This window comes from Calonectris borealis, chromosome 2 (genome assembly GCF_964195595.1).
Source record: "Calonectris borealis chromosome 2, bCalBor7.hap1.2, whole genome shotgun sequence".
Classification (NCBI taxonomy): domain Eukaryota; kingdom Metazoa; phylum Chordata; class Aves; order Procellariiformes; family Procellariidae; genus Calonectris; species Calonectris borealis.
In genome coordinates, this window is record NC_134313.1 from 80,913,297 (window position 1) to 80,925,133 (window position 11,837).

Here is an 11,837-nt window from a genome sequence, read left to right on the forward strand (position 1 = left end):
CATGGCTGGCAGAGGTGTCTGCGAAAAGAAAAATATTGCGGGGCAATGGAAACGACTGAGGGGCTGCACCTTGAAGGATCATATTCTGTGAAAGCTGAAGGGGCTCCCTGGGCTCACAAGTATTTCACCGAGGTGAAACTGGGCTGTGTTTTTAGCCGCATCTATTCCCTCAGCATCACAGATGCAGGCAAGACCTCACCGCATGGTTACGGTGAATTACACTGAGAGGGGCCAAAGGAGCAGAAATACAGTGATGTTCCCCTAGTCACTAGGGCTGGGCTGTGCCTGACCAATCCTCATATCTAATTAAATCACAGTAGAGAGAAACCTGATGATACTGGCAGGATTTGTGGAGGCGAGGAGGTAATGTTGTCATCCAGGCTGGTTTAGATTCAACCATGAATGAGGGGCGGGGGGTAGAGCAACTGCCTGAGACCGTGAGAGATGAACAGAGGGTTTGCATCGAGCTGGTTGTGAAATGATGCGATGCACTTTCCTGAAAAGAGGGAGGGAGCAGCATCAGAAACAGCTGGTGCTGGGGCTTCTGATGAAGATAATGTGAGGGAGAAAGGAGTGGAGGACACCAGTGCTTAGTGAAAGAGACGTTATTAAATGTCAGACGATCCTGATGTGGAGGAAGAGCAGACAGCACAGCAAGAGGCCATTGCAGCTGCATCCAGGTGCCTGCAAGTGTTTCAGAATCAAAAAGGAGTCTTATAAAGGGGGGAAACACAATCATGCGTCCGAGGACAAGAGTAGAGGAACAACACACCCCACAGACAGGCTAAGGCAGCAGCGTAGCTTACTGCTATCAAGAGACACAGAACTAGTAATAAAAGTATTTGTAAATGCATCAAAAATGAGAGAAGGGCAAAAGGAAAGTGCTGGCTATTAGCAGGAAGGAGAACTAATACCAGAAAGTCTGGTAAAGACTGAAGTGTCCAGAGCCATTTGGTTCAACCTTCATGAAAGTCAATTTAAACCATATTCTGAATGAAATTAATTTTATAGCAGAAACAGGAATAGAGGTGTACGGAGGGGGATGAAAAATTCAAAGAGAATAACTAGATGTGAGCAGGTTTGAAATTCACCTCGGGGAGTTTAAGCACCCCTGTGCGCCACGAGCCATGATGTCTCTGACTGCGCGGGCAGACGTGCAACGTCCCCGGGGAATGGAGGAGGACAAACACAGAGGCCAGCCTTTCCGTGGTAGCACTTTTAGGCTACCGGAAATGCCTGAAAGATAGGAAAACAGATTATCCAGAAGTCAGTTGATAGACATGGAGTAGATAATAAGATGCTAAAGGAAATAACAAGGTGGCAGCCAACAAGAAACTCCTGCCCTCCTGAGCTCTCCCCCTACTAGACCGGTCTGGAAACGGAAGGAGAAAAGGGATTGGAAGTCTTCACTTGTATTTTCTTCTTATGCTCTGTGTATGTCTGATGGTAGTCTCCTATTCCTGCTTTGTTCTTCTTTCTCTTGTGAGTTTTCCTGCACCTCACAGTCTCTTTGTGTCCTACCCTCTTCCCACTTGTTCAGGTCCTTCTTCTCTGGTCCTGCATGTTCCTCTAGTCTCCTCACTCCAGTCATGGTTCCCAACTTTTTGCAGCCCCCTTTCAGGCTGCATACATTTCATCCCATTGTCCTTCCCTTTCCTTCTTTCTAGCTCTGTTTTTATGAATTCTGAATAAGATATTCTGTTTCCAAGAAAACATCCCAGCCTGCCAAACCAGAACTATATTTACCTCAAAGCTGAAAATCTCAGAGCTGAAAATTTCATAGCTCAACAACCCTAAACACAGCTTTTAGGAGAGCATTTCTCAAGTGTGGGCAGAGTTTCAATGATTTTTTATCATATTGACACTAATATAAAAAAGTGAAACTTTCAGATTCTAGAAAACATCCCACATGAGAATCTAATAATTTTAAGATATACAAGATCAAATTTTAAAATCTTTTTTACATGTATAGCTTTCAGCATTTGAAAAGCCATTTCTAAGTATCTACTTAGAAAAGAAGTGCAAATAAGTACTGTTATTGCAAAAGAGTTTTACAAAATATTTTGATGGTTTTAAGAACATTTTAATCAATATAGTCTGTATTATTTTCTGATTTCCTACAACAATTGATTTATTTTATGGGCATTTATTTATGCTAAAGATATTTATTCAGCCAGTTGATCATATCCTTTCTTCCTTCCTCAATATAAGGTTTATCTTGAGGATTGATATCTTCTCTTTTGCGATGTACAAACCCATGCGTCTGTCCAGGGTAAATTTTAACTTGGTAATCAACTTTACAGTTTTGTTTAAGCTTCTGCTCCAGTACGGTGACCTGTAAAACAGAATGTTCCATGTTGCCTGAGTACAGAGTTAACATGTTATATATTTACAGTCCACAAATTGTCCTGGTTTTTAACTTTTCTGGGAGACAGACACAGTGCGTCCTCGCCATCTTTTCTCTTCTACTAATTTTATACCCAAATGCATTCTTGTTACTAGAGTTTCTTTATTTAACTACGCTTTTTTCTCCAGAAAAATAACAGCATGTGACTGGTTAAAACTGCAAAAAAAGTGTATGGGTTACTGTAATAACACCTGTAAAGGTAAAAACACCTATTGCTCTGTGTCATGAGAAGGTTAGCGTGTAGTGATCACTGTACAAGTTACTGCTGATAGATCTCACAAAAAAAAATGGGGCAAGATTTTTAATTAATTTGAAATTGAGGGAGGAGAGGCACATGTACAAAATCAGCAGTTCAAAGCTACTGGCACTTTTGGCAGGAAAATTAAAGCCAATACCACTGAGTGAAAGCATGTCTTCCTCTTTGATCCCCTTGGTAGATAATCATCTTTCTCCAGTCATTCTCCACCCCTGCTCCCCAGAAAGGCTGTTGACAGAGCACCAGAAAGGAGAAGCTCTGCAGGACAGCGGGAGAAGGAAAAGCATAGCCACAGGATTTTTTAATTCTCCTGCAACTAGTGATTCCAGGCGGGGACTTTCTGCTGATTTTATGCACCATCAGTGTGATTAAAGAGGATCTCCTATCCTAAACTTGACAGAAGTCTTCCTTTGGATTCTTGCCCTTTTCCTCCTAGGAACTCTCACATATGAATCATCCATATTTTGCAACAGAAAACCTTTTTTGGTGTCACTGTAGAACTTTTTGATTTGGGAATAAACAACATACATAACATAAATTTGTGTAGAACTACTGTAAGAGTGAAAGAGGAAGAAAAGTGCAACTTAGTTTTCTACTTTCTCTTAATTAAATATCAAATTACAAAACAAGCATGAAAAGCATTAAAAAGACAAATATCTCGGTAGGAAACTCACCTGCTCCAATGGGATGTAGTCATCCTTTTCAGCAAAAATGAAGAAGGTGGGATGAAGCAAACTCGATCTGTCCTCAAAGAACCTGATCACTCCTAGGGAAGAAGGAAAGGCATGTGCAATGAGTTCTGATCAATTAGAGCTGATCAGTTTGTAATGGAATTAAACACACTTTGCTTAAAAGTCCCTTTTGTTGTGATAACTCTTGTGATTTGGGATGTCATTAAAGAAGAAAGACCAGCTCTGTCTGAAAAAGTCAGGGAAGAATTGTTACATCTGCCCCATTCTTGTGGTTTTCTTTGGGCACCTGCTTCTGACCACTGCCAGAGGCAGGGTGCTGTGAAAGATGGACACTTCAGAGCTGCTCGCCTCTCGCCTGGCATGGCTGTTTTTAACATAACTGTAAATATTCATCATTCCAGATACATGGTTAGGATTTCAGTGTTACATATATTTATACTGATATAAATTCATAACAAACTGTTATTGTAATTTTGACTATCCAAATATATTTGAATTTAAGTAACAGTAAAATGAACTAGCTACCACTCTAGCCACTCTTCATTATTTAAATTATTACAACAGAAAAGTAAAAAATTAGCAAGTAGCATTGTTGAATTGACTCAGCTGATCAGCAAATCAGTGCAGCAAAATAGTCCCCCTAAACTTTCTGGAAAAATACCTTCAACATTCTTTCACCTCAAATGAATATAAATTGCTCTGGGTTATATAGAAGTACAGAGGTTTATAAAAAAAATAATTAAAGGTAGCATAAATGCATTAAGAATGGAAGTATGAGAATGCAAGGATTAAAATAGAGAGCTAAAAAACGGTTCATATTAGTAACAAGGGGCAACTGCCTGGAGTAACATTGAGGAATAAGGTGTTCACGTCATGACCTGAAGGTCTGCAGCCTGTGCAGCCCCCAGCCCAGATGACTCATTGGCAAAAGACCCTGCACTCTAACAGAAGGACAGCAAACAGGTTGCAGCGTATCACTACTGCCATGTCTTTCCCTGTTAGCCCAACGGGGGAACAGAGTACAGACATGCATGTCAAACAAGTTGTCCAATCAATGAAAACAGACAGTGGGCAGCAACCTGTTCTAAGACTTATGCAGACTGAGGTAAGCAAGATGCCGTGGCAAAGATCCACCTCATAGTAACTGCTGGCTCCTAAAAGATATAAAAGATGTGCCCAGAAACCATTTTGTCACCGCCAGCCAAGAGGAACCTGAGCCATAGTGAGGCCTTGGCATTTGGTGTCCCTTCTATGCTATGTTGCACAGAAGCGATCCTGCCCATGCACTTGAATACATAGATCTTGCTGGTTATGATTATGTTCAAAAATGTGAGTGTGCAAGATGAAATTGCTTAAAGATCTTGTACAATAAAATCACCTTCTTCCGTAAGATGTCGCACTGAATTTTATTACAGTAATACTCCTACAAGATAAGTTCCTGCACCGGCCATGTCTGCTCAGAACGTAGAGGTATTTGAGACTTACCATAGAGGGACACCCCCGTCTTCAAATGAGGATTTTTCAGCATCAGATGTTGTACTGCTGCTCCACCCCAGCAAAACCCAATGACACCAATCTTCTTTGCGCCACATTGTTCACTTAGATACTTCAGGATGACATCAACTTCTCTGAGACATGTAAATGAAAGTGAATTAAGGCTCTATATTCCCCTGGCCTCCAAGGTGGCTGCTGCTCAGAGACTGGCTGGGCATCGGTCTGCTTGTGGGAGGTGGTGAGCGACTGTCTTTGCATCACTCCTGTTTTTTCTCTTTCCTTCACTTATCAAACTGTCTTTATCTCAACCCATGAGTTTCCTTGCTTTTGTTCCTCCTATTCTCTCCCCTGTCCCTCTTGGGGGGAGTGAGTGAATGGCGGTATAGGTATAGGTGCTTGGCTGCTGGCCAGGGTCGACCCACAACACTAGTTTGCTATTATTCATTTCTAAAATACAAGAGAAACTTCAGGGGAGAAGACAAAGGAGAAAATCCGTCTTCCTAGATCACTGTTACTAGAACCTAAGGTGATTTTATAAACAGCAGTCCAATTAATTTCACAAATGGCAATAGTAGTCTTACAGGCTAACACAAATACAAGTTTAAGAGAGCATCCCATTATCACAAATGTGACTATAGGTAAACTATCTCTTGTCGGGGAGACAAATATTTTATGAAATTATGGAAGTAAATTTGAAATTGTTGCTTCAAAATCAGCAGTAAAATCATGCAATCAAGCTACGTGTCAGATAAAAATAGGAAAAATATAGCTAGAAGAATGGGAAAGTAGTATGCTTTGAACTAGCTGGGATCTGATGGGGAGCAGGACCAATGCTCCCTAGTTAAATAATGTTTGGTGTTTGCACCCTGTCTGAAATCCACAGAAGTTGTGCCTGCCTGTGGGAACTGAATCAAACTGAAGTGGAAGGAGCGAGCTGCATTTTCTAGCCTTTGCCAGTTCTTTTCTTTTGAGTCATTCATCTCATTTCTACTCTCTGCACAGATAAACAGTGGGCGCTTTTGTTCTTGTTCAAAGTTCTACTTTTCTGCAAAAAGCACCCCTCACGTAACCATGAGCTTCACCCATGAGTTGCATGAAATTTCTGTTTGTGGACATCCAGCTGTATTTGACCCATTAATAATTTAGGATCTAATCCTGCATCTTTATTGAGGCAAAAATTCCTATAAAAGAAGGATGTCCACTCGCAGGACAAGGAACAACGGATGTACTTGTCTATTTTGGCGGCATTTCGGGTTTTCAGCCAGTCATCGAAAGACACCCAGTCATTAGAAGGTTTCCAAGCTTCTTGTCCCACAAAAAAATCTGGGCAGATGGCTCTGCAAGAAAAATGAAAACATTTTATGCGCACAAAATAATATTGAGAAAGGATTAAAGGGAAATCCGTGTGTACAACAAATTCATTTGTTGAATATGCATAGAATTCAATCTACATCAAAGCACTATACAAGCAACTCGCATTATTTTTCTATGTCTAACAAGGAGACTTAGCATAACTTCCAGGTACATTTTGCCCTGTTAAAATTCATTAATTAATTTGACAAATTGTTAACCACAATTGAAAATCCTTAGTAGTTTCCTACCAAATTTAAAAAAAAAAAAACCTGCAATGCACGTGGTACATACATTTGGGCTAGAAGGAATGCTAACCCAGTAATACAGGAAAGAGGATACCCAATATGCTTTTCACATATTTGAGGAATTGTTTCTTTCTTTGGCACAAGCTGGTACACTTTACCTACACAGAACAACTTTCAGCTTCTCTGGAATTTTTACCATAACAGCAAAGTTGCAGAGATGCTGCGTCGGGAGGGAGGAAGCAGGCTGCCTCGGGCTCATGGGGGATGAAAGATGCGGAGTAAGATTTTTCTCTCTTTCCCCTCTCTTCTTCTGTGCTCGCCTACTATCTCGTTTCGGTAGGACTATTCAACTATGTTAGACTTCTTACACTGTTCCAACAAACAGGAAACTCTTTAGAGAAACATGTAAGTGAAGCCTATGAAATTATTTGTGTTTGTATGGTTTATATAAAGAAAGGAAATAGTTGGTTCAACAAACTTTCTTATTAAAAAGACCCTTTGAAAACAGTAGTATTTCTTACATGTATCCATTAGCCGCAAGCATATCAGCCATGTATCTGGTGTTTGGGAGTTGCCATCCAAATATATCATGAATCACAATCACAGCTTTGTCTGTGCTGGCGGGTGGTTTGCAAACATACGCCTTGATGTGCTCAACTTGTACTTCCTGCCCACGGCCTCCATAGTCAAACCTGTCTCCAATATCACATGGGCAGGGCCTCGATTCATTAGCCATGTGTGATACTAAAGAATAAAAAATATTCGGTTGTGAATATCCCAGCACACCATACTGAAAAAGATCAAAATACAGCAGTATCATAGATTATCGAATTTTTGAATCATTACAGCAGTATTGTGAACATACTGAACACTGTTAGATCTAAAATGCAAGATTAGTCAATAAGCCCATTGGGTTGTTTTTTATAAATAATAATCTTGTTAGAGTTACTTATGTTATGAACTCTACTGCAGGGACCTGGTACATAACTAGGGCTTCCGTGCTCTACAGTAATACAGTAAAAAATAAAGCCAAGACCAACCAGGCAGGCAAATTATTTAAATCAGAAATTATTTAAATACTGATGAAGCCAGTTCTTTCACTCTTCATTGTGTGTATGTCCTTGTCAGGAATGCATAACTTCCTTTAGTATAGACTGTAAAGGCTTAACACAGGACTTAGCATTTTGAAGGAAAAAAAAAAAGAAAACATAGCTACTGTGTAGAAAGATAAAATTACACTTAGATTAAATGTGATATTTTCCTCCAGAGACTTAAAATATTCCATAGCTGACCTTTTCGGTGTCAAGAAATTCTGTTTCTAAACCAGCTTTAGCATCAGATATTGCAGACTTCTGAAGGAGGATACTTAAGGAAGGTGCCAATAAAAACATACCAGTGAAAGCCAGAGTATAAAATCATATTTATCTAATATTAAATAAGGAATGCATTCAAACCCCAAGATAGGAAAAAAGAAAACTGAACATAAGGAAAAAAAATCCTTAAGTTGAGAGAAATGTTTTATGAACAAGGTAACAGTTAGGGCATGGTTAATGTTTTATAAACTATTGCTTAAACGAAAATAAACAAGTAATTCCCAAAGGTCAAAAAATGCCAGCCGAATCTAACACAGATTTATGTAGCTCCTTGGTCTCAAGTTAATGATTTTATGCCACTGACCTTAGGTTAACCAGCTGGGTGAACTGACTTCATATTGCTGCAAAAGGACTCAATAACATATTTGAGTTCGCACAGAGTATCTCCAAATTATTAAAGAACGTGGAGAGAATTTAGGTAAAGCTTTACCTAAACTCTCTACAGATGAATTGTGTGTACTAAGAAATTTTGCTAATACAGGAACAAGGATGTTCAAACTTGACTACACCAAGTATACTCACAGAGAGAAATGGGGAGAAGCAGCTTACTGAACAGTCCCTGAACTAGTGTGACTTACATAGTTGTGGCACTAAAGCTTTAGGAAAACAAACAAGCAAACAACCCGACAGCCAGGAGATTTGCACAGATTTCCAGGGACCAAGATGGTCTGGATTTGCAGACTTTAAAATTGAGAATATCCCAAGCAGTATCAGCATCAAACAGTTACGGAAGAAAGTAGCTCCCAATAGCATTTAAATGAGCATGCACTCTTTAAAAAAGCACGTAGATAAAATGAAAGTCCCCCGGACATGCTGAGTCAGACCGCAGCATGCACTTGGGTTACATTTCTCAGGAGGAAAAGCCGTAAAGCTTTAAAAAAGCCAAACAAACCCCACACATACCTATAGCACAGCAAGTGTGCGAGAGAGGAGAGGCAAGTCACAGGAGCTCAGCGTGGATGGTTACCGCTGAACGCGATCCCAAAAGAAAGTGCTAACTCATAAGATGAAAGGGGTGAGTGCAAGGATCAGGTTTCTTCAAATACGAGTTGCGTAAGTTACTGCCTTTGCCTTTGCGTATGGCGGAGTCACGAAGTTGAACATTCACTCTTTTCAAAGCTGCTAATTTTATTGCTAGTGTAGGCAGGGTGGGCTACTGTGAGGGGTACTGCTATAGCTGAGTACCAAACCTTCTTTTTAACTTGCACAAAATGGTATTAAGCACTGGAGGTCTTTTCTTTTCAGCTTAGGAAACACGTTGACTTAGCTGAGCAATTCCTTTAGACAAAAATTTTTTTTCTTTAAAAAGGGCATTCCTTTGTTTTTAAAGGTTGGGTAGTATAACTTTTAAACATTACGCTGGCATTATTATTTCCTTAGACTATGCATTCATTGGTAAAAGACGGATCTAAAGTCATCAGCACAGCGAGGTACTGAAGTAGAGACATCGTTTCAAAGCTCTATACAAGACAAAGCTTATGTAGTATAGGAAAAATATTTTCTCTTTCAGAGTGAAAAAAAAAAACATATAAAAAGGTAACAGTTTTGTAGATTGCTATACATATCACTATAATAAGTGTTTAAAATGCTGATACATTTTTATCCTATCACAGGACATTTTATACACTTTTTTTCCTTTTGAATTAAAGTGACTGCCTGATCTTTTTATCCCTCCCATTCTCCTGATTTTCTTTCTATTGGATTATTAGGATTATTCTTTAAAGAGCTTTATCTAAGGATATTAGCAATCCAAAATTCACTGTTTCCTCAGAGGCTCATCTAAAAAGTAGCATTAATTGCATGTTAGTCTACCACATTTTTGCCTTGCGGCTGCGTGGTATTTGGCTGCTGCCAGGTTAAACCACGACAGTTTGGTTTTTTGGCTTTTCCCACTTGTGTACTGCAAACAACAAATTATAGCACACAGGGAGCTTAGATACTCCATAGCAACTTCAAAGAACAGCAGTAAAATAAAGGCGAGAAAAATTGGCAGTTTAAATTGTTCCTAGAAAAGAGAAATGACAGCAATGCTTGCAGAACCTTCTCTCCACTGGAGTTGCTTAACCACATTTCCACTCCCTTAGTCACAGTACTGTGGCTCTGGAAATTCTTCTTTATACATAAGACTATTCCCCTTTACCTTAATATTAACATTAAACTTTAGAAATTAAATGGCTTTTAATTTGATTTCCTGTTGTCTCCACGTTCCTTGCTAGGCAATCCATGCAGTTTTTTTACTTGGAAGTCAAAACTTAATTCAACACATTCATGATCTCCGTACGTGTAGTTGGTTGCACTTTGTACCGTAAACACATACCTCTTTTGGATCTCGCATTTCCAGCTCTTACTCAGTGACTTACAGTTTTATCATGAAGATTTGGCTGTACTTGTAGTAACTCGTAGCCACCCTTTCAGTTCAAACAAATGCTGCATCTCAGTTCGGTTTTTTCTTTTTGCTTAGTCACGGTGTCAGTGTTACAGTACACATGCCGTTTCAGTATTTATGAATGACTGCTGTTCTCTGAATATATGACCTGATCGTCCTCTTGCACATTAGCTAACCTTCTAATGCTAATGGAACTCCATTAACGTGGAGTTATCCAGGTTTTACACTGGGGTAATTAAGGTACAATAAACTTCCAGACCTCTACCTTCTTCTCCTGGAAAAAACGTGTTACGAGAGCTGTATCACCCAGGTAACAGCTGGATTAATACATTATATACAGATGGTATCATATGAAAAGCAACAGCTAATCAGCAGTCGTAGGCCAGAATTCCCTGAAGACCTCCCCAGGGGAAAGACAGAGGGCCATTAGCAGCATGTGAAGGAGAAAACATGGATGGGAAAAAGCAAGAGAAATTAAAACCCCATTGAAAGAGAGTTGGCTAATACATGTTGTTGGCTATTTTTAAATGACACACCACAATGTATATTTCTCTGATAGTCTCTAATATCAGTTTAATTTGAGAGATTGTCATTAGTAAAATTAAAGTTTTCCTAAATCACATTTTCTTCCCATTAAATCACATAGCAGTCTTTATCAGTAGCACTGAGAAGTGAAAAAGGACGTACATTTTTTTCTTTGTTTTTTCTTGTAACTTTAGCAGTACCAGCACCCAGTAAAGACAGTAGGCAGCTGTTTTCAAACTAACGAACACAAGCCTTTCTCCCCACGAGGCATAATTAAACTGGGGAAGTCACTGCCGTAGGGTGCACTGGAGGTCAGCATTTCAAGCAGGTTCAGAAGGGAACTGGCAAATTCACAGAGGCTAGGTCCATCAGTGGCCACCCGACACACGGCTCCGGTGGCAACATCCAGCTGAGGAATCCCCCGAACGGCTGGCTGCCAGGATGCGGAGTGAGAGGGGAAATTCCCTACGCAGCCACTCCTGGCCGCTGACGGGGGCTGGGTGCTGAGGTCGATGCAACCTTGAGCTGATGCAACATGGAGATTTCTGTTGTATCATCAATGGAAAAATTACGTAACAAGACGCACTATGCAAAACCACGTAACGTTTCTTCTTTAAGCAGCAACCATGGTTTGTAAGCCAGGTATTAAAATGCCCTGTCTGCAGATTGCATTATACTTTTGAATTCCTAAACTGACCAGGAAATCATCTATAGAGTTTCACAGAACCAAAGGTAATCTGAGAAAGTAGTACCCCATCTGAATAACCTTAGCCACAAATTTTGGAACAAGATATGCCCATTTACGTCACCTGTTAAACACACATCTGCCACCAGGGTACAAGTCAAAAATGCTTAGTCTCTCAAAATGAGCCTCACCAAAGCTATTTGTGTCCCTAAATTTTGGCCTTGTGATTTATGTAGAACTTAGATGAACAGTGGCCATAACACACAGAGTTTAATTTACTATTAGTCTAACTTATTTCAAGCATTCAGATAAACCTCAAGGAACTGGAGAATATTTCACAGCATATTAAAACGTGACACTGCTAGGTGAAATCTGAGACTTCTTCAAAAGAACACAATATGAAAGTATCAATTAGAATATA

General features: G+C 39.8%; 1 protein-coding gene across 1 annotated transcript; it reads right to left on the reverse strand.

Moving 5' to 3' along the window:
* Positions 1 to 1,941: 1,941 nt before the first annotated feature.
* On the reverse strand, positions 1,942 to 8,830 carry LOC142079010 (carboxymethylenebutenolidase homolog). The gene is made up of 6 exons (XM_075142445.1): positions 8,724 to 8,830; positions 6,969 to 7,191; positions 6,079 to 6,186; positions 4,841 to 4,983; positions 3,338 to 3,429; positions 1,942 to 2,335 (listed from the first exon to the last, which is right to left on the reverse strand). The coding sequence occupies exons 2-6, from the start codon at positions 7,181 to 7,183 to the stop codon at positions 2,156 to 2,158; spliced, it is 738 nt and encodes a 245-aa protein (XP_074998546.1). The 5' UTR covers positions 7,184 to 7,191; positions 8,724 to 8,830; the 3' UTR covers positions 1,942 to 2,155.
* Positions 8,831 to 11,837: the final 3,007 nt, after the last annotated feature.

What these genes read in the sequence shown, in the direction of transcription:
- LOC142079010 (XM_075142445.1), bottom strand. Translation starts at nt 7,183, where the DNA reads ATGGCTAATGAATCGAGGCCCTGCCCATGTGATATTGGAGACAGGTTT. An exon ending in CTTGCGGCTAATGGATACAT is followed by an intron (nt 6,187 to 6,968) that starts GTAAGAAATACT and finishes TTTTTCTTGCAG; the next exon opens with AGCCATCTGCCCAGATTTTT. An exon ending in AATGCCGCCAAAATAGACAA is followed by an intron (nt 4,984 to 6,078) that starts GTACATCCGTTG and finishes TACATGTCTCAG; the next exon opens with AGAAGTTGATGTCATCCTGA.